Source organism: Oncorhynchus gorbuscha, linkage group LG10 (assembly GCF_021184085.1).
Source record: "Oncorhynchus gorbuscha isolate QuinsamMale2020 ecotype Even-year linkage group LG10, OgorEven_v1.0, whole genome shotgun sequence".
NCBI lineage: Eukaryota > Metazoa > Chordata > Actinopteri > Salmoniformes > Salmonidae > Oncorhynchus > Oncorhynchus gorbuscha.
Window position 1 is genome coordinate 44,912,725 of NC_060182.1, and position 23,977 is coordinate 44,936,701.

At 40.4% G+C, this 23,977-nt stretch overlaps 1 protein-coding gene across 1 annotated transcript; it reads left to right on the forward strand.

Annotated features, from left to right (window-relative positions):
- The first annotated feature begins 11,999 nt into the window (after positions 1-11,999).
- LOC124045182 (forkhead box protein L2-like) lies at positions 12,000-13,594 on the forward strand. The gene has a single exon (XM_046364433.1). It carries the CDS (start codon positions 12,043-12,045, stop codon positions 13,030-13,032), a length of 990 nt encoding a protein of 329 aa, XP_046220389.1. The 5' UTR covers positions 12,000-12,042; the 3' UTR covers positions 13,033-13,594.
- Positions 13,595-23,977: the final 10,383 nt, after the last annotated feature.

Here is a 23,977-nt window from a genome sequence, read left to right on the forward strand (position 1 = left end):
ATAATGGAGTGAATTTGGTAATTAGTATGAATTTGTTCATCCAAAACATATTTAGTTTTGGGGGTATTTTTTACTACACCGTACAGTAGGTGGCGGCAACACACTTTGAGTGTAGTCTGCCAATAAACCTCAAAGAAGAAGAGAGGCCACCACTAACAAGATGACAGCAGGCAGACACACGTAGACATCATCAGTCTACACACCAGAGACCAGACCAACTCAACAGGTTTATATTTTTCTAGTGGGGTTCTCAAAACTGATTTATCAATCAGAGTTGAGATTAATTCACTTTCATCTTGAACTTTAACATTTAGTTTTTTTGCTAACTGATTTGTCTTAAATATATTTTTTTAAAGGAGAGATTTGACCTCTATATGCAGCGAATGGCTAAAGGCAGATTTCCAATCTTCATTGTTTTCTTACCTTAATAGGAGATGAGTCTTTGTGAGAATTTTAATACAAGCTCTATTGAAAGCTCTGTGAAGTAAACAAAAACAGTTACATATCTTTAATTCTAAGTCAAACACAGATTTTGTAAAATGATATTGGCGCAATATAAGTTGAATTGAAGTGCATTAGCTATTTTGTTTTCATACAGTGCTTAGCGAAAGTATTCGGCCCCCTTGACCTTTGCGACCTTTTGCCACATTTCAGGCTTCAAACATAAAGATATAAAACTGTATTTTTTTGTGAAGAATCAACAACAAGTGGGACACAATCATGAAGTGGATCGACATTTATTGGATATTTATAACTTTTTTAACAAATCAAAAACTGAAAAATTGGGCGTGCAAAATTATTCAGCCCCTTTACTTTCAGTGCAGCAAACTCTCTCCAGAAGTTCAGTGAGGATCACTGAATGATCCAATGTTGACCTAAATGACTAATGATGATAAATACAACCCACCTGTGTGTAATCAAGTCTCTGTATAAATGCACCTGCCCTGTGATAGTCTCAGAGGTCCGTTAAAAGCGCAGAGAGCATCATGAAGAACAAGGAACACACCAGGCAGGTCCGAGATACTGTTGTGAAGAAGTTTAAAGCCGGATTTGGATACAAAAAGATTTCCCAAGCTTTAAACATCCCAAGGAGCACTGTGCAAGCGATAATATTGAAATGGAAGGAGTATCAGACCACTGCAAATCTACCAAGACCTGGCCGTCCCTCTAAACTTTCAGCTCATACAAGGAGAAGACTGATCAGAGATGCAGCCAAGAGGCCCATGATCACTCTGAATGAACTGCAGAGATCTACAGCTGAGGTGGGAGACTCTGTCCATAGGACAACAATCAGTCGTATATTGCACAAATCTGGCCTTTATGGAAGAGTGGCAAGAAGAAAGCCATTTCTTAAAGATATCCATAAAAAGTGTCATTTAAAGTTTGCCACAAGCCACCTGGGAGACACACCAAACATGTGGAAGAAGGTGCTCTGGTCAGATGAAACCAAAATTGAACTTTTTGGCAACAATGCAAAACGTTACGTTTGGCGTAAAAGCAACACAGCTCATCACCCTGAACACACCATCCCCACTGTCAAACATGGTGGTGGCAGCATCATGGTTTGGGCCTGCTTTTCTTCAGCAGGGACAGGGAAGATGGTTAAAATTGATGGGAAGATGGATGGAGCCAAATACAGGACCATTCTGGAAGAAAACCTGATGGAGTCTGCAAAAGACCTGAGACTCCAAAACATAAAGCATAAACATAAAGCAAAATTTACAATGGAATGGTTCAAAAATAAACATATCCAGGTGTTAGAATGGCCAAGTCAAAGTCCAGACCTGAATACAATCGAGAATCTGTGGAAAGAACTGAAAACTGCTGTTCACAAATGCTCTCCATCCAACCTCACTGAGCTCGAGCTGTTTTGCAAGGAGGAATGGGGAAAAAATGTCAGTCTCTCGATGTGCAAAACTGATAGAGACATACCCCAAGCGACTTACAGCTGTAATCGCAGCAAAAGGTGGCGCTACAAAGTATTAACTTAAGGGGGCTGAATAATTTTGCACGCCCAATTTTTCAGTTTTTGATTTGTTAAAAAAGTTTGAAATATCCAATAAATGTTGTTCCACTTCATGATTGTGTCCCACTTGTTGTTGATTCTTCACAAAAAAATACAGTTTTATATCTTTATGTTTGATGCCTGGAATATGGCAAAAGGTCGCAAAGTTCAAGGGGGCCGAATACTTTCGCAAGGCACTGTAGGTCTGTAGCAGTTTGGGTCTAGAGTGTTACCCCCTTTTGAAGAGGGGGATGACCGCGGCAGCTTTCCAATCTTTGGGAATCTCAGACAATGTGAAAGAGAGGTTGAACAGGCTAGTAATAGGGCTTTCAACAATTTCGGCAGATCATTTTAGAAAGAGAGGATCCAGATTGTCTAGCCCGGCTGATTTGTAGGGGTCCAGATTTTGCAGCTCTTTCAGAACATCAGCTATCTGGATTTGGGTAAAGGAGAAATGGTGGGGCTTTGGCGGGTTGCTGTGGAGGGTGCCGGGCAGTTGACCGTGGTAGGGGTAGCCATGTGGAAAGCATGGCCAGCCGTAGAGAAATGCTTATTGAAATTCTCAATTATGGTGGATTTATCGGTGGTGACAGTGTTTCCTAGCCTCAGAGCAGTTGGCAGCTGGGAGGAGGTGCTCTTATTCTTCATGGACTTTACAGTGTCCTAGGCATTGAGTAATGAAGAGAGAGATATAGTCTCTAGAGATGTTTAAACCAGGTGATGTCATCGCATATGTAGGAGGTGGAACAACATGGTTGATTAAGGCATATTGAGCAGGGCTAGAAGCTCTACAGTGAAATAAGACAGTAATCACTAACCAGGACAGTAATGGACAAGGCATATTGATATTATAGAGAGGCATGCGTAGCCAAGTGAACATATGGGTCCAGTGAGTGGTTGGGCAGGCTGGGGACACGGCGATTCAGACAGTTAGCAGACCGATGCTAACAAGCTAACAGTTAGTAGGCCGGGGCTAAACAAGCTAGCAGCTAGTAGACCGGGGCAAGCTAGCAGTTAGCAGGCCGGGTTAGCAAGCAAGCAGTTAGCATGGGCTAGCAGTTACAGACCGGGCAGGTAAGCTAGCAGTTAGCAGGCCGGCAGCTAGCAGTTAGTAGACCTGATTGCTCCAAACCCATAGGAATCCTCACCCATTTTGAATACTTTAAAATGGTGGAAGCACTCAATGGCAGTGCCCATGCTAAAATGGGTTATATCCAAGTTGAGTCCTCTAACTATCACTATGGGCAGCATACAGTTCTGACCATGCTCACTATGAAACTAAGATAAGGTAATTACATCAGCCTGTATGGAAGTATTGGTATGTTTTAACTTTGCTGCTAATAAATGGGCAAAAGACCCGACTGAAGATCCACTTCTGGAAAGCAGTTATGTGTTCAATATTTACAGGTGTACTATATTCATTTCATCACTCGCTTGTCACAGAGAATTTTCCTGTGGAGCAGGAAATGCAAATTGTAATGTATTTGGGGTTTAAAAAGGCTTCTCAAGTTTGTAATTTCCACTAGTCAAATTAAGAGAGTACATGAACATTTGCAGTCCCATCTGTGCTAGAGTGGCTATTAGGACATTTTGACTAGGTTAGCCACTATAATAACAGTGAAAACTGAGGCTTGCTAGCGCAATCCAAAATGTCCAAATGAAATTTGAGAAGCTAACAAGCCTCTGCTGTTTAGTTGTGGCCTTCACATGTGTTCCATCACAAACAACAATGCACTCTGTAAAGTGCTTTCATGAAATTTGGGATCAAACTAGAGGAGTGGCTAGTGACAGAACAACTGGTAAACAATTCCAAATGTCTCTTCTTGTATACCTTTTCAGAAATGAATATGGCCTTCGCAATGATTCAACAGTCAGCCAACAAGAAATAACACACAGTCAAATCTAGCCTAACAAATCGAGCAAAGTCATTGCCTAGAAACAAAATGGCGGAAGGCTCTGTTTCCAAATCATGTAATCTGACCTCAATATGACAAAGATAGTAAGGTTCCAAGGAAAGCCAGTTGATTTGCATCATTTGTCACTGAACTTAACGTCATATAAAACCTGCCTGTTATCTCTGATCTGCTCCTGTTTTGTATTTACCAAGTGTTGTGCAAATTAACATTATGTAGTCCACGACATTGTATATGTAAAAACAAAAAAAAGTCATTTAGCACATGCTCCTATTCAGAGCAACTAACAGGAGCATTTAGGGTCACGTGTTTTGCTCAAGGGCACATCGGCAGATTTTTGACGTATGGGATTCAAACCAGCAACCTTTTAGTTTCTGGTCTAACCGCTAGGCTACCTGCCACCCTAATACGTGGATGACAAATGAGGGATTTTTGCCACTCCTGCATCACTATCCATTAAGATGAGAAGACAACCAGTTGTCTTTGAACATCTTTAAGTGACAGAAAAATATTTGTTAACTTTATCTTGGCAGGGCTGAGTTCTACATTTGACAGTTGCTGAGTACATACTTGTTGTTGAACATCTTACCACAGAAGTGATCCAGACAGTTTGTTTCCACTCAATGGCAATGATCAGCCACTGATTATTGATGAAAATTACAGGGAAGGCAGTAACTAATAAAAATGTATTTATGCATTTATTTGACGGTGACAGTTCACATTAATCAACATGTCCGTTTACACATCAATGTAAATGTGCCAGATTAAGCTATAAAGCTAATTTACATCCTTACTACCCGGGCATGCAGCAACACACAACATACTGAGTGTCAATTTCAGATAATGGTTAGCATGTGAATATACGTTATCTGTTTAAGTTTGAAAAAACACTGTATCTAAGTGTTGGCTAAATTACTACAATGGCACACAGTAACCTAATAGTACACCCACAATTTTGCAAGAGTCAACAATAGAGTGAGAGGCTTGTCTTGGGAGGGGATCAGCTGGCCGCTCTGCTGTGAGTTGCAGAGCTGTGGGCTGCGGGCCAGACTGGCAGAGAACAGGCCCAAGTGCTGTCATGTAGAACCTGCAAAGCGGTGCATTGTGGGAAACGGCACGGGTCACTGGCTTCGTGAACTGAACAGGGAACTCTCTCATCACTTGAGACAGGCAGAGCTGCACCTCGCATGAGAATTCAGCCAAGGCAAACTGACTCGAAGAGAAGTCGTTAGGTCCTCTATTTAAACAAATGATCTTACTCTCTTTGTTTAGTTTCATGCTGTTTCATTAGCTTGAACTAACCCAGAGAAGTCATCATCACATTGATAGTTCTCCACTTAAATGTGTAGGTAGGGGGACACTACTGATGACATTTCTATCCTGCAATCCTCTCCAGGTTATAGTTTAGAAATACTGTGGGTATTGTTTTATATATCTACTGATAATGATATCGGTGTGTTGTATTTCTCTTGCATTGAGGTAAAGTACTGGTATGTACTCTACCTCAATGCAAGAGAAATACAACACACAGTAACAGAGGGGATGTGGAGTCCTGTAATCTCTAGATTAGGGGGATTTGGGAGTGGTGCCTAAATGACTGCTGTATTGTATGGCTGGGAGAGGGCCGTGGTTTGCTCCATGCACTTGTATTTAGATAAAAGCCACAACACGCCATCGTTTCCTTTCATCCCTTATGCCAGCTTGACAGGTGCCTCAGTTGAGTCACAGTGGTTTATGTATCACTCTTTTGCACAAAAATATAGGTATTTCCAGCTTCCACAACTCAGAACAGAAAATAAATAAATAACAATAATCATCATAATTAAAAATGTATTGTGGAAAAGGTTCATCATGCACAATTACTCACGGTATTTAGGGTATTCAAATAATACTGAATGGTGGAATTGTTGGTGAATATTGCAGTGCATGGTTGACAATTGCACATGCTTGATAAAAAAGCTGATTAGCATGTTCTTGGTTCCTCTGGTTGATGTGCTTGCACTGTAGTCCATGCATGCGGGTGTGCTGTTCAGTGACATCCTCAAATGGTATGGAGGACTAAAACCATTGCGCTCAAACAATAGCAGCAGCTGGACATCACTCATCACACTTCCAAACATCATGGTATCATATTACCCTCATTGAGCTGAAGCAGATCTGCCTGTTTGCAGCCATTTAACACACTCTCCACAACCTTCACACTCATACCACCTCTAAAGGAGGGGAATAAGATATAAGGCGTTGAGCCACCTGAGCTGTTGAGAAGGGGATGGGCATTTTATAATAGTGCAGTTTAGTTGCCATAATCTGCAACTGGAAGGTACTCTTGGAATGGTTGCTTCAGAATCTCAGAAGTTTGTCATTGTTAATCATCATCTTTACATAAATCTGAGACGTTCAATTTAGTGATATGTTACGAATTAAAATTCATATTACATGTCTCGAATATGCAAAATGTACAATATGTTCCGAATTTCCAAAACGTACGATATGTTACGAATTCTAGCTAGGTGGCTAACGTTAGCTAGCTCGCTTAGGGTTAAGGTTAACTTTAGGAGTTAGGTTAAAGGACTAAGGTTAAGGTTAGGTGAAGGGTTAGCTAAAACGGTTAGGGTTAGGGGAAGGGTTAGCTAACATGCTAGGTATATAGTTGCAAAAAATGTGTAGTTAGTTGAAAAGTTGCTAATTAGCTAAAGTTGAGATTCAACCTTTGGATTGCTACACACTGATTTTGGTAAAGATCTCTGGATATAGTTTTCAGTTTAGGCAGAATAGAAACAGTTCTGTGTATTCAAAGGCATCATCTGTCAACAGATTAGCGTGGAGGAAATGTTCTAGCATTTTGAGTGAACACAGGCCAATCTTTACTGTTTTAAACTTTTGTCAATGCATGATGGACAGGGAATATATATATATATATATATTTTGCTTTCATAAGTTTATTGATATCACTTTGTTGATAAAGTTATTTGTATTGAATGTATATATCCTGAAATACTGTATAATACATTAAAAGTTTTCTATGGCAATAACAGTCGTTCCACAAAGAGTACCTTTTCATCCCTTTGATATTTTAAATAGAAATTGTGAACCAATATTGCATTTTAGAAGCCTGCTATATATATCAGATTTTTAATATGAATAAAGACTTGAAGTGCCAAAATTCTGCATTTTCTCCAAGTTTTCACCTTCATTGTAAAGCCATGGTTATTTTGTTGCTTTGACAAAGTAATTTATGTCTGATTAATATTTATTTTATGTGATTCGTGATTTGTTTATGTCTGGCCCTCATTTTAAGGTCAATCCTGTTAGTGAACTGAACTCTCATTTTAATACGGTGAAACTATTCCTTAAAAATCAAAAGAAACATTGAACATCTAATAGTCAAATCATAATGTAAAAGCAGGTCAAGTGGTTATACTCTTTTTGGCCATTTTCTGGTGTTTTGTGATGGAAAACTGTTGCAGATCAAGCATAATAACATGTCAACCCTGTTAAACACTAGAAGTGTTTTAACAATTTAGAAAAATTTAAACTTGCATTTTATTGCCACTCCCTGTTGACAGAAAAAGCTTCTATTCCTCTTGTCATAAGGGGATTCATGGCACATTTAAGATGATATCGTCAAACCTGTTACAGTCCAACCTGCTATTTTATTTGGCACTTATAGTCATTTTTGAGATTGGAAACAGTTTTTTTATTTGTTATTATGTTGAACATGTGTTCTTTATGTCAGAATGTAAAAATGTTATGAAATCCCCCCCCCCCAATTAAAACCATATTCGTAAATATTTTGTAATGAATGGCAAATATTTTTATGCTCACTGGATCATATTACAAATAGAAATGGCACTGCTGTGCTAGTTTGTGCTTTTGTTATAATGTAATGTACATAATGCCATCCAGCATACAGATAGCCAATGCAGGTTGTAGAGGTAGCTACTGTACCAAGCACCTTTGTGATCCATTACCCCTTCAGATTCCTACATCTTTAAAGGCGTTCACCCTCCGTCTCACAACTATTCCATGCATCTTAAGAATCTGTGACCACCTGAGCCCATATTCATAAAGTGTATCAGAGTAGAAATGCTGATCTAGAATCTGGTCCCCCCGTCCATGTGATCTTGTTCATTATGATCTAAAAGGTCAAACTGATCCTAGATCATCTCACCTAATCTGAGATGCTTGATACCTATGGCCCCAGATCTGACTCTATGTACCAGCAGTGCTATTTTTTTATTTTTTTATTGTTTGTTTTAGTTTTGGATTAAACTTTTAGCAGAAAAGTTATGTATGAATTGTTTTCTCCAGAATGAAATGTGTTCTTTTTTTATTAATCCTATGTGATGCAATTCCCACAATCCCACAGGCAAAGACCTTCACAACTACTGAACTATAGCAACATTGTTACAATGTACATTCTCTACAACTGGAACTGTCTCTCCTCAAATGTAACAAACTGGAGAGGATCAAATACAAACGTTTGATCTGATAATCCTTTCAAGCTGGGCTGTGAAAGGTGCTTAATTGGCCCGAGAATCTAGGATGGGAGACGGCATTGCCTAAAGTGGAAATGTAATTAATAGATCTCCTCAGAATTATCATGGAAAAACAACCAATTTGGAGGGACAGTTCCATGTAGAGTATTAATAAAGATAGCCCTAGTAAACACACAACAAATATCCTTTACACAACTCTTTGTTTACATATAAGAGAATAGGAGTATTTGTACATCCAAATCATGTTACATGCACTACGCTTGGTCTTTCTTTTGGTTTTGGCACTATCCTGTGCTGCATTCTTGTTTGGTCTCAAATGGCTTAGGCTGCTGCATGGTTGTTCTGTAGAGATATTGTATTTTATCTGGCGCCTTGCTTTGCTCTCATGACATCAGTCAGTAAATCTAGCACGGGGAGACTTTCTGAGCTCCCTTTAATAACATTATCTCTGATAGAATGTCAGAATGTGGAGATTGCAGTCTGAGGGCATGGGTGATTTTACAGAATTGTACCTTATTTCACTTCCTTCTGTTAAGCAAATAGATGTCACCCAGTAGAATTATGAGGTAGCCTACATATTTTTGAGATACTGGAAAACTTTCTTCAGTTTGGGTAAGTTGTTAAATGTATCAATGTGCCACTAGCTATTACATCTGTATCAACTGTTCAAATGGTCATCCTGCTACAATGCCTTGAGTCAGCTGGTTTGAGCTGAAAACAACCGTCACACAGGTGCCTTTACACAGTGAGCTAGTTCACTCAGAGATCTGTCTGTTTCCCTATCAGTCACTCAGGGGAGACAGTCTGTCTCCCGAGAGCAGGTGATCATTATCACCTGTCTCCCACAGGTCCGCTGGTCATGCCTCACTGTATGTGGGTGGTGGCATAAAAATAAAATGACTAGAACGAGTAAGCCCTTCACACCACAGCAACTTGACTGTAGGTACACTCAATATGGCTGAAGGTCCACCCATCCCGGGACATTGACTTGAATGGGAATGTTTGTTCTGGCCATTCTATTTCTACGGGTAGCATTGATTACGGTGTCTACGATGTCTATGGCGTCTACGCCTGGCCATGTATTACTCAGCACTTCGCCTCCGTGTCTCTCCACCACCGAAGGCATTAGCCTATTATAGAAGCATTTATTCACAAACCTCACATTTTAAAGAATGACTGTCAATGACAATTTCATTTCTAACCTAAGTTGGATGGTATTTTAGATCAAGGCCTATTCGAATGATAGTTATTTTTATCGCTTTGGTGCTATTTTCACAAGTGTGTGGAAAATCTTAGTACAAAACTCCAAGCAAATCATCAAAAAGGCTGTTTTTTCAAAACTTTAAGCACATTTTCAATTGATATACACAATCACACAGTCATTTTTTTCACCAAACCTAATCCGTGTTTCATCTATACAAAAATACCTTTCACAAGGCAACGCTCACAATACTTTTCATATGATTCTCTTCTCATTTGTTTCAATACATTTGCCCATTACTTAATCCAACTGTGCTGAATGGTTGATCACTTAACCGTTTGGTAAACCTACAGATGTTAAACTGGTTTGTCTACTATGTATGGATTTTGAGAACTACAGAAATCAAATGTGTGCTTGTAAAGTATAAACCCCTAAATGACATGTATGATACATGATAACCATACATAAGGACTACTCATTATTCCTAATTGATTTCACATAGTGGTAACCACAATTGGTCACCATATAAAAGGGTGTGTGTGAACCAGGGAGAGGAAGAAACCAAAGAGCTCGTAGACAAGGGACCCGTCAGAGAGGTGGGCATGGGCCCCGTCACTACTTGTATTTGTGAGAGGTTGAATGCACCGAGCTGTCTGTTTGAACTACTGGCACACAGCTCGGACACCCATGGATACCCCACAATACATGGCACCAGAGGTCTCTTCACAGTCCCCAAGTCCAGAACAGACTATGGGATGCACACAGTACTACATAGAGCCATGACTACATGGAACTCTATTCCACATCAAGAAATTCATACAGCAGTACAATTAAATTTAAATCAGATAAAAATACACCTTATGGAACAGCGGGGACTGGGAAGCAACACAAATAGACACATGCATACAAACACACGACAACATACGCACTACACACACACACACACACACACACACACACACACACACACACACACACACACACACACACACACACACACACACACACACACACACACACACACACACACACACACACACACACACACACACACACACACACACACACACACACACACGTACTCATGGATTTTGTGTTACAGATAAGTGGTAGTAGAGTAGAGGCTTGAGGGCACACACTTAATATGTTGTGAAATCTGTTATTTAAAATGTATAACTGCCTTAATTTTGCTGGACCCTAGGAAGAGTAGCTGAATGGGGATCCATAATAAACACAAACACAAAGAGGTGGACATCAAAGAGAGGGAGACAGATGGCAGTGGTCTGTTGTGTCTAATGAAGTCCGGGCCATCGTCAATGACCATTTGGTAAACAGAGGCCTTACCATGGCACACGCTGCCAGATTAGTTCACCCCAATGGGAAACGGTCAGAGGTGGGTCAGGCATGGTTTCGGGCCCATCCTCGATCCGTGACCCTATATCTGCCCCCCTTACTCTCCTTTTCCCCCACAGCATGTGAGCAGATATGGTATCACGTCACCTACGGTTTTACAATGTTCTGCCATGAAATAGTCCAGAAAATACCTCTACTTACCGGTCTGGATGGAATAGAAACGTCTATGTATGAATCACTACAGAAATATAATACAGGTAGAGGTGTGTGTGTGTGTGTGCCTGCGTGCCTGCGTGCGGGCAGGAATCAGTGTGTGTTTCAAAATGTGTATGTGCTATTCATGGTGAACTGTAGAATGCACTGTGTGGGGAAAAAAGGGAATTTCCATGTTGCAACACTACAGTGTCACGCCATTAGGCCTAATCTGTCTTTCAATCCATTTACTGAAAATATTCGTGTCATATTTCGTGTTGACATAATATTATATAGCTATAAAGTTTGTCTTAATTGTGCTTAAAACATGTCTTTTTAAATGTCTTATCTTTCGAATTAAATTGGTGACAAAAGCTGAAAAGCAAAAACGAAAAATATGATGTGAAATGTTAATGGGCTATTTGTATGTATGTCATTGACCTATATAAATGACATTATAAGGAAGGATTAACATAATTTATCAAATGAGGGTGGAAATATTTTCAATGAGGCTGTCTGGCCTGGATGATGTAGCCGGTTGGTCGTCTATAGGTCAAATAGTTCATATAATAGCTTGCAGTAAGAGCAAAGTCAGATCACTCATCCATGCTTACAAACATCGCTTGACACATCAGTTGAACGCACTCACACAATCTATAGTTCACCTTGTTCTATGCGTTTCAAAGGGCTTAATGGTACTGTAAAACTTCACGAATATCGATAAACAGACAGACAACATGTCTGCGACCTCATTTTCAACCTAAACAAATAAGTGTTGACCCTAAAGAACCCAGCAACAGTGTGGGAAAAGCGGCAATATGAAAGGATGTCCCAGCCAGCGCAGACATCTCCATGGGAGGGTTTTAAAACAGTAGCGGAATGCGCGTCTCACCTGTGAACACTATTGTCAAAAACTTTTCCCGTGTGGTTGGACCACTGCAGCTCCTCAACCGAGGAAGATTTAAACTACATGATAAGATGGACAAAGAGGATTTTCACGGTGAGCAGCAATTGGACATATTGGATCTAACCGACTCGTCCTCCGGCATGGCCAAGAGCAAGGGCTCCGCAGACAGCGTAGACAGCGCAGCGGAGGGTGTGGACGAGACTGACAAGGCCAGAGTGGATCAAACGGAGAAGCCCCCATACTCTTACGTCGCCCTCATTGCCATGGCCATCAAGGAGAGCCGGGAAAAGAGGTTGACCCTGAGCGGAATTTATCAGTTCATCATCTCAAAATTCCCCTACTACGAGAAAAATAAGAAAGGGTGGCAGAACAGCATTCGGCACAACCTCAGTCTCAACGAGTGCTTTCTCAAAGTACCCAGGGAGGGCGGAGGTGACCGAAAAGGGAATTTCTGGACTTTGGATCCTGAATTTGAGAACATGTTTGAGAAAGGGAACTACAGACGCCGAAGAAGGGTGAGGAGACCCTACAGACCTGCCACCGTTCCTTACATAGCGGGGACCACCTGCGTGGACTATCCGGAGCACTTCTACCTGCAACAGAAACCAGTCTATGTACAGGCGCCTTTTGTCAGTAACCCCTGGACCCTCTCCCAGCCAAACTCACCTCAGGCCACCTCATACAGCTACCCCCAGTCGCAGCCCATCAACGGACAAGTGCACTCAGTGTCCCCAAATGGATACGCCAGCTCCCCTGTAACCTACTACCACAACCATCAGTTCCACGCCACCTACAGTGCTTACCACCGACATGCGTCCGTCGTGATGCCACATAACGGATGCCCCTATGGTGGCATGACCCAGTCTTTGAGCCCTGGCGGTGGCTCGACTTCCCAAGCGTGCTACCCTCAGTTCTCCTTTGCCAGACAACCAGAAATGTCACTTGCGCCCTCATTTGAGTAGAAATGTTGGACTCGAGCGCTTGAACGCCTGTTTTTCAGTTGTCATTCATAAAATAAAATAGCCAGTTAGTGTAACAGACAGCTTGTTGTTTTGACATGTGCTAAGATATTTTAGAGTTTATCAACGAAATACGTTTTTTGGCTAAATATACATGTCAATCTGCTGAATTGTGTTAAGATGTTCATGCTATTCAAATATGCATTTACAGTGTCCCGTTAGGTGGGGACATTGGACATGAATTGTGGACATTCATTTTCTTCTGCTGTCCGGAGGCTGACACGTAGGCCTATGGAGTCAATTTCAAAGAAAATGTATCATGCTTCTTTGTTACAGGTCGGCTGTTAGGCCTGTAGGTGTTTGTTGTAAATGTTATGTATATTCCGTTTTCTAGTGTAGACCTGTACACTTTTATATGCCCGGTATAACAGTTTAATAAATTATTATTGACGTTTTCCTCTGGATTTTCACCTCGAGGCATTTGGAATCGTTATAAGTTCATTGAATGTGGAATGTGTGGTATCCAACATCTTCGCTTATTTCAATAAAATTTTATTTTTGAATCAATATTGCCTCATCTATTTTGGGTTGCACAAACTATCTTTATCTCCTGTTTGTAGGCCTATGATCCGATGTTTTTCAAACATGGCTGGGATAAGTTTGATCAAGTCATTATAATGGGGAAAGGGGCCAATGGTTTGATTAGCTAAAACATATTGTAGCCTACTGTTTAAAAGTAATATTTGAGGTGCATGTGTCCTCTTGCCAAATTGCAGGCATATCATTTTAATTCATGGAGATTTTTTGATTAACCTGTAGGCCTATTGACTAACCACGGTTTCAAATAAACGAATATTTCACGTGCATTGAATGTGTGTTTAATCTATACAAATACCAGAGGTCTGGCTATGCATTGGTCTAAATGCTACTGTTTCAATTTTTGGAACCTAAATGTTGTATGTTGAGTCACCATCAAATAAATATATTTATTTCAAAATGTATCATTGGCCTATAAGTGCTTAGATTGTATTGGTTGATAACCAATAGGAATTGATCATCTTGACTAGTGACACCCAAACCCTGATATCATGCAAGAATAGTGGAATTGCGCATACTAGAATTGCGCATTATAATTCTGCCGATTGATCCGATTACTAAGAAACGGCGTGTGTGTGCGTGCGGGCGCAACTTGGCCCACCTGTGCCATAAAACCCAGGCCTCTTGGTCAAAAGACAGGCTACAATAGCATGGAATAGAATTATACTCATTGTGAATGGAGATTACCGCATTTGTGTATATAGTGCCACCATGTGGTCAAATTTGAAACATTTATTGTGAGGATAAGGCATGTGTACTGTAGTCTCCAGCACTTCACAGTATTACAGTATTCTGCTTTCAAATACTCCTTGGAATCTATATTCCTGTTGGTGAAGTCGTCATAGACAAGCTACAGCTAGGCTTACATTTTAGCCAATAATGTAGTATAGTCCAAGTTTAAAAAAATATATATCCTTCCCCTTACCTGGAACAAACATTTTCTTCTGGAACACATAGCTTCAACATCTTTTACTGAACATAGTCCCTCTGACTAAAAAAAAATGTTTTGCTAGAAGTTCTAACAGTTCAAAATCTGTTCAATGGCCATTATTTATGCTGTATATATAGGCCTGCCCATTTACTCTTCAACAATGTATACTTCACTCGAGCTCTGTCCTCCTCCTACCCTATAATAACACACAATATACGTTTTTATCACTTACTTGTGAACAAGTAACAATTCACCAAACAATGCATAGCTTCTGATTAAAACTATCATGTGGCTCTCATACACTGTCAGTCCTTGCATCTAGTGCGCTGTCTATGAATTTGAGAGGATACATTTTCCCAGCCCAATCCCCATACACCAAAACAGTGGCCGGGCCTAATACCATTTATTTAGTTTGTTACCAGTCCCAGGTAGATTTAATCAACCAAATGCAGCTTTCCCATAGATCTTTGTGTCTTCACACTTGCAATTTACAAATACAGTTATTTATTAGGCCTACATTAATTATGGCTTTTGTTCATTAGGGTTTCCCCAACTCGGTCCCAGGGCACCCCTGGGTTCAGGTTTTTTTGTTTGTTTGCCCTAGCACTACACAGCTAATTGAAATAATCAAAGCTGGATGATGAGTTGGTTATTTGAATCTTAATGAACAACAGAGACTAAATTTCAATATCAAAGTTTATTGAAAGAGTTTGGGGAATGGCCTCCTCTCCAGCAACATATTTGATGGAAGCCCCATGCAGGGGAAAGGATGTTCCAATGACGGTCCTTATAACCCAACGGGCACGCGACATTCTGGTCACGAGATCATATGACCAAAATATGACCAGTTTAAGACGTATTTTTTTTTAGACAGAAAATATGTATTTTGCCTAACGTCTTCCTAACGGACTCAAACCAGACGTAAATAACAGGTCTCACGGCGTCATTATATAAAACAAATCTTAAAATATTGAATATTCTCAGGTACATGCACAGATTGGGCTCTATCTGTGCAGCGCGCATGCCCATTACCCTTCCAGTCTCTAAAGTGCCATTTTCGGTGGTGGTATAATTTCTCCCCAAATGTATACATTTTTTTGGTCGTTGTTGTTCTGAACCCACTGCCCTAAAATCGTCATTGCATTCTAATCTACACTTTAGAACCACAAGTCCCACCGCGCGTCTTGATATCTGGTCAATGTCAATGACCAGTTATCAGCATTGGCGCGCAAAGGCTGGCGTGTTTATCCAGATCAGTGATCAGAAATAACTTGTTTCCTGCCCTCCAGTTTTGCCTGTCAAAAACAGATTAGGCCTACGTTTATCATCCATCTACTAAAATACATTTTATCAATCGACTATTGACTCGTGATTTACCAAAGCAATAGGCTACCTGACGATTTCATTGATCATTTTCATATCTCAGATAGGCCTTTGGGTGGTTGCTGGCTACGTGTCTAAAGATAAACAGCTTTAACATCGCACTGTCTTCAACATTATGGATAATATTCATTCTGGCGAATGTATTATGATACATTTGTGAGCAACGAGCACTCGGCGCCCAGGCTGCCCTCCAACGTGATGGCGCCGTGCAGACAGAACATGCTTTCCAGACGATCCTGCAACCTCTGCTACAAGTATAGGGTGTATGGTTGTATGATTTAGCTTGCTCCGGATTCCAGAGATACGACATGATGTAGGCCTATACCTAATTCATATTGGCTACTAACATGAATGACTTTCAACTCCAAATGCATGTGTAAAAATACGTTTATGTCTGTAGCCTATCTTGAGTTTTGAAAATGCATCACCTTTATGGCTGTAATAACAGGCAACATTTGGAGTTGGGTTGGATATAGTAGCCTAATGGTAGGCTACAGCATTTCTTACAATCAATCTTCTTTTTTGACTGGAATTGTGTTTCAATAAGTGCATAATTTATTCCATTTCAAAATAATTTTGATAAGTACTTTACTGTAAGATGCTGCTTTCCCCTTTTTTGTAATTTCTCAACTGGTCTGCGACCACTGTTGCAGGACATTTGATTTTCGTGGTGCCATTTTTTTGGTTCAAGCATATGCCACCCATATGCATGGCCCTGACTCGTCTCATCAAGCTTCTAAACTGAAAAATGTGGAACAATTGTGCATTTTGTGATAAAAGCACCACATTTGGCACAAATATAAATTCATGTAAAATCTGAACATTTTAGTATACACTCTTATCCATAGCAAATAGGGTTAAGTGCCTTGCTCAAGGGCCCATCGATTTTTCAACTTGTCTGCTCTGGGATTCAAACCAGCGACCTTCTGGCCCAATGCTTTTAACCGCTAGGCTATTGACCCACCTGAAAAGTTCTAGATATAGAGCCACCCCAGATTTGGACCCTGAGGGGGGTGGCAGCCATTCTTCAAAGTATGACCCCTTTCAAGAAAGGTGTATGTCGCACATCACTAAACCACAGGAGATGTATTTGAACATCTTAATTGTTTAAAATCAAAATAGATTTTTTTGGCAGAAATACCTTCTGGAACATGTTATTTTTCATGTGCTTTAATAACAAACTTCTATTCCATCTGTAAATATGAATAAAATGGTTAAATTAAAATCTAGTTGGTTTAGCCACGGAAAAAGTCAGGAACCTTCCCGCAAGCCATGATTGGCTGAGATAATGGATGGGCTGGACACGCTGGGAGATTAGTTTGGATTGATTTGCCATGCAGTATGCTTCCGTCTATAATGTGAGCTACTCAGTATGTATTGACAATCCTTTCTAACATGTCTTTATTGAAAGATATATAGTTAGCCATCAAGAACTACAGCATTTTTGCTACTTTTTTCAACAACATTAATGCCCTGAATTTAGCAGGCACTATAGACAGATCAGTTACTTTCTGCACACGCCATGGTCAATGTGAACCGGAGTTGGCACAACGCTGGCAGAACAAGATCTAGCTACAAACAAAATGCAATTAAATGTTTCCAGTCTGCCCTGAAGCGTTCATCCATGTATACAGGTAAGAGTCTAGCTACATTTTCTGATATTATATGTTTCTAATTTTGTCAAAGTCCTTTTCATTGCAAGTTCACCTCTAGTGACACCCCATCCCGTGAACAGGACCGTTTTCATCATCTTACACTAATTAGCATAACGCAACGGACATAAATCTTCCTAGAAAATATTCCTATTCATGAAAATCACAAGTGAAACATATTGGAACACAGCTTAGCTTTTTGTTAATCACCCTGTCATCTCAGATTTTCAAAATATGCTTTACAGCCAACGCTAGACAAGCATTTGTGTAAGTTTATAATAGCCTAGCATAGCATTATGCCTTGCTAGCAGCAAGCAACCTTGTCACGGAAATCAGAAAAGCAATCAAATTAAATAGTTTACCTTTGATGAACTTTGGATGTTTTCACTCACGAGACTCCCAGGTAGATAGCCAAAGTTAATTTTTCCCAAAATATTATTTTTGTAGGCGAAACAGCTCCGTTTGTTCTTCACGTTTGGCTGAGAAATCGGCCGGAAATTGGGGTCACCACAACGGCAATTTTCTTTCAAAATTAGCTCCATAATATCGACAGAAACATGGCAAACGTTGTTTAGAATCCATCGTCAAGGTTTTTATCTAATATCTATTCGATAATATATCCGTCGGGACAATTCCTTTTTCTCTAGGACCGATTGGAGTAATGGCTACCTCTGCACTTTACGCGAGAATCTCTCTCGGAGCCACCATGTGACCACATACGCAATGTGCCCCCATACGGCTATTCTTCAACAAAAATGCGTAAAACTATGTCACAATGCTGTAGACACCTTGGGGAATACGTAGAAAGCGTAAGCTCGTTGATGGTACATTCACAGCCATATAGGGAGTCATTGGAACGCAGCGCTTTCAAAATCTGGGGCACTTCCGGATTGGATTTTTCTCAGGCTTTCGCCTGCAACATCAGTTCTGTTATACTCACAGACAATATCTTTACAGTTTTGGAAACATTAGTGTTTTCTATCCAAAGCTGTCAATTATATGCATATTCTAGCATCTTTTCCTGACAAAATATTCCGTTTAAAACGGGAACGTTTTTTTTTTCAAAAATGAAAATACTGCCCCCTAACACCAACAGCGTACTGTTCGCTAGCTAGAAAACGTTATCTTGCTGTCTCGCTAGCTAATATTACGTGTATAATCTGTGTAGTAATATTATTAGAATAAGAATCCATTTGCATGGCTAGTTATAGCCTAATGTTAGCTAACAAACATTGAACATAGTTGGTTAACTTTAGCTACCTGAAGATTGTGGGTGAACAAGGAGTACAGCAGGGGACTAAGCACGCATCTCAAGCAGGATATAGGCTTGCTTCCAAAAGGTATTTTATATATATGTATTCATGTGGGTTTCTCTCTCTCTTCTCTCCATTCCTTCAAGAAGTGACCAACATCCCTCTGACTCCAATCGTTGGTCATCCAAACCTGTTTCTGAAGGAAGTGGTGTAATTATGTATGTATGTATGTATGTATGTATGCCATTTAGCAGACGCTTTTATCCAGAGCGACTTACAGTCATGTGTGCATACATTCTACATATGGGTGGTCCCGGGGATCGAACCCACTACCCTGGCGTTACAAGCGCCATGCTCTACCAACTGAGCTAAAGTACTACTTATGTAGTTTTTTGGGGTATCTGTACTTTACTTTACTATTTATATTTTTGACAACTTTACGACATTCCTAAAGAAAATAATATACTTTTTACTCCATACATTTTCCCTGTCACCCAAAAGTACTCATTACATTTTGAATGGATAGCAGGACAGGAAAATGGTAACATTCATGCACTTATCAAGAGAACATCCCTGGTCATCCCTATTGCCTCTGATTTGGCAGACTCACTAAACACAAAATTACATCTGAATGTTGGAGTATGCCCCTCGCTATCCGTAAAAAAATAAGAAAATGTGTCCGTCTTAATATAAGGAATTTGAAATTATTTTTACTTTTACTTTTAATACTCGGGTATATTTTAGCAATTACATTTACTTTTGATACTCACAGTGGTAAGGAAAAAAATGTGAACCCTTTGGAATTAACTGGATTTCTAAATAAATTGGTCATCAAATTTGATTTGAGTCACAACAATAGACAAACACAGTCTGCTTAACTAATAAAACACAAACAATTATATGTTTTTATGTCTTTATTGAACACACCATGTAAACATTCACAGTGCAGGGTGGGAAAAGTATGTGAACCCTTGGATTTAATAACTGGTTGACTCTCCTTTGGCAGCAATAAACTCAACCAAACGTTTTCTGTAGTTGCGGATCAGACCTTCACAACGGTCAGGAGGAATTTTGGACCATTCCTCTTTACCAAAATGTTTCAGTTCAGCAATATTCTTGGTATGTCTTGTGTGAATCACTCGAGGTCATGCCACAGCATTTTAAATCAGGTTGAGGTCAGGACTGTGACTGGGCCACTCCGGAAGCCATTCTGTTGTTGATTTACTTCTGTGTTTGGGGTGTTGTCCTGTTGCATCACCCAACTTCTGTTGAGCTTCAATTGGCAGACAGATAGCCTTACATTCTCCTGCAAAATGTCTTGATAAACTTGGGAATACATGTTTCCGGCGATGAAAGCAAGCTGTCCAGTCCCTGAGGCAGCAAAGCAGCCCCAAACCATGATGCTCCCTCCACCATACTTTACAGATGGGTTGAGGTTTTGATGTTGGTGTGCTGTGCCTTTTTTCTCCACACATAGTGTTGTGTGTTCCTTCCAAACAACTCAACTTTAGTTTAATCTGTCCACAGAATATTTTGCCAGTAGAACTGTGGAACACCCAGGTGCTCTTTTGCGAACTTCAGATGTACAGCAATGTTTTTTTTGGACAGCAGTGGCTTCTTCCGTGGTGACCTCCCATGAACACCATTCCTGTTTAGTGTTTTACGTATCGTAGACTCGTCAACAGAGATGTTAGCATGTTCCAGAGATTTCTGTAAGTCTTTAGCTGACACTCTAGGATTCTTCTTAACCTCATTGAGCATTCTGCACTGTGCTCTTACATTTACTTTTTTTGCAGGATGGCCACTCCTAGGGAGAGTAGCAATAGTGCTGAACTTTCTCCATTTATAGACAATTAGTCTTACTGTGGACTGATGAACATCAAGGCTTTTAGATATACTTTTGTAACCCTTTACAGCTTTATGCAAGTCAACAATTCTTAATCTTAGGTCTTCTGAGATCTCTTTTATTCGAGGCATGGTTCACATCAGGCAATGCTTCTTGTGAATAGCAAACTCAAATTTTGTGAGTGTTTTTTATAGGGCAGGGCAGCTCTAACCAACATCTCCAATCTTGTCTCATTGATTGGACTCCAGGTTAGCTGACTCCTGACTCCAATTAGCTTTTGGAAAAGTCATTAGCCTACTTTTTCCAACATACACTGTGCATGTTTAAAGTATGTATTCAATATAGACAAGAGAAATACAATAATTTGTGTGTTATTAGTTTAAGCAGACAGTGTTTTCTATTGTTGTGACTAAGATGACGATCAGATCAAATTTTATGACAAATTTATGCAGAAATCCAGTTCATTCCAAAGGGTTCACATACTTTTTCTTGCCACTGTAAGTATATTTAAAACCAAATGCTTTTAGACTTTTACTCAAGTAGTATTTTACTGAGTGACTTTTCACTTTTTCTTGAGTAATTTTCCATTAAGGTACTTTGACTAAAGTATGACGATTGGGTACTTTTTCCACCACCGCCTGAAGGTATGTCACATCTCACCTGGCCGTCCATAGATCTGGAAACCTAATCTTCTCTGCTGCTTTGATCCCATACCTACTAACTACCTTGTAACAGTGTGAACCACTACACATCCACAAATACTTTCGATTTTCCTAATTTCATCTTCAGGCTGAGAGACGATGGATGGGCCAGAGACAATGGATGTGTCTATAGGTGTATGCCAAGTGAAAGGCATTGGATATATAAAGAAATAGTCCTGATGGGAGAATTCTGAGTAGATCAGGTGGGAGTTCAGTACAACTGAATAGTGTAGAGAGTTTAATTCAATGGAAACGGTACTGTACTGAACGACCACAGGGCGATTGTGTATGGCGTGCTGAACACGTTTTGCAATTTCTAATGACCACACCCATATTAATCAGGCTACACGTCGCCACACACACCAAATGGGAGCAAACATACCTCAAAAGCCTTTTTTTTAGAAATGTGTCTGCGTTACTGCGTGTCCAAGTCTGTTTTTCCCAAGTTTGGACTACACAGAAGTTCACAAAAGTAAACCTAGCAAAAAAAGAAGCGTCCCTTTTTCAGGACCCTGTCTTTCAAAGATAATTCATAAAAATCCAAATACCTTAACAGATCTTCATTGTAAAGGGTATAAACACTGTTTCCCAACTATAAACAATTAATGAACATGCACCTGTGGAACGGTCATTAAGACACTAACAACTTACAGACGGTAGAGAAATTAAGATCACAGTTATGAAAACTTAGGACACTAAAGAGGCCTTTCTACTGACTCTGAAAAACACCAAAATAAAGATGCCCTGCTCATCTGTGTGAACGTGCCTTAGGCATGCTGCAAGGAGGCATGAGGACTGCAGATGTGGTCAAGGCAATAAATTGCAATGTCCGTACTGTGAGATGCCTAAGACAGCACCACAGGGAGACTGGACGGACAGCTGATCTTTCTCGTAGTGGTAGACCACGTGTAACAACACCTGCACAGGATCGGTACATCCTAACATCACACCTGCGAGACAGGTACAGGATGGCAACAACAACTGCCAGAGTTACACCAGGAACGCACAATCCCTCCATCAGTGCTCAGACTGTCCGCAATAGGCTGAGAGAGGCTGGACTGAGGGCTTGTAGGCCTGTTGTAAGGCAGGTCCTCACCAGACATCATCGTCGCCTATGGGCACAAACCCACCATCGCTGGACCAGACAGGACTGGCAAAAAGTCCTCTTCACTGACGTGTCATAGTTTTGTCTCACCAGGGGTGATTCGCGTTTATCGCCGAAGAAATGAGCGTTACACCGAGGCCTGTACTCTGGAGCGGGATCCATATGGAGGTGCGGGGTATGTCATCTTCTGGGGCGATGTGTCACAGCATCATCGGACTGAGCTTGTTGTCATTGCAGGCAATCTCAACGCTGTGTGTTACAGGGAAGACATCCTCCTCCCTCAGGTGGTACCCTTCCTGCAGGCTCATCCTGACATGACCCTCCAGCATGACAATGCCACCAGCCGTACTGCTCATTCTCTGCGTGATTTCCTGCAAGACAGGACTGTCAGTGTTCTGCCATAGCCAGCGAAGAGCTTGGATCTCAATCCAATTGAGCACGTATGGGACCTGTTGGATGAGATGGTGAGGGCTAGGGCCATTCCCCGCAGAAACGTCTGGGAACTTGCAGGTGCCTTGGTGGAAGAGTGGGGTAACATCTCACAGCAAGAACCGACAAATCTGGTGCAGTCCATGAGGAGGAGATGCACTGCAGTACTTAATGCAGCTGGTGGCCACACCAGATACTGACTGTTACTTTTTTGACCCCCCTTTGTTCAGGGACACATTATTAAATTTCTGTTAATCACATGTCTGTGGAACTTGTTCAGGTTATGTCTCAGTTGTTGAATCTTATGTTCATACAAATATTTACACATGTTAAGTTTGCTGAAAATAAACACAGTTGACAGTGAGAGGACATTTCATTTTTTGCTGAGTTTATAAGTCAGTACAATACAGTTTTGTACAGTAGAGTTTAGTACAGTAGCACACACTATTGTAGAGCACAGTATCATTTTACTGTATTCTACTGTACTGTTGTTAACTGTACTGTACTAAACCATGCTGTACTGTAGCCTACTGTACTGAACTCTACTGTACTATACTGTACCAAATTATACTGCACAGTACTGTACTGTGCCAAACTATACTGTACTGTGGCAAACTTGTGATTGTGACTTGTGATTATCTGTGGTCAAAAAATGATCTTGTTCGGGGGCAGGGCTCAGTAGAATAATAGCCAAACATACGTAGTTCAGGATACATCACCATAAAGAGAATGTCATGCATAAATATGTATTTCTTGGTAGTACAGATCAGGGACCTATGATGTCATTCTGTTAGTTATTCTGTTACCAGGTTTAATCCTAAAGCACCACAAAATGTATTAGTTTAAGACCATGTAAACATTTCAATATTGATTCTTTCATTGGTGACTTTATCTACAGCACCAGTTTGGACACACCTACTAAATCCAGTTATATTAAACAAATATAAATATATATTTATATTTGAGATTCTTCAAAGTTACCACCCCTTGCCTTGATGGCAGCTTTGCACACTCTTGGCATTCTCTCAACCAGCTTCATGAGGTTATCACC

Bases quoted from the DNA above. Each gene is read 5' to 3' on its own strand.
- LOC124045182 (XM_046364433.1), top strand. From the start codon at position 12,043: ATGCGCGTCTCACCTGTGAACACTATTGTCAAAAACTTTTCCCGTGTG.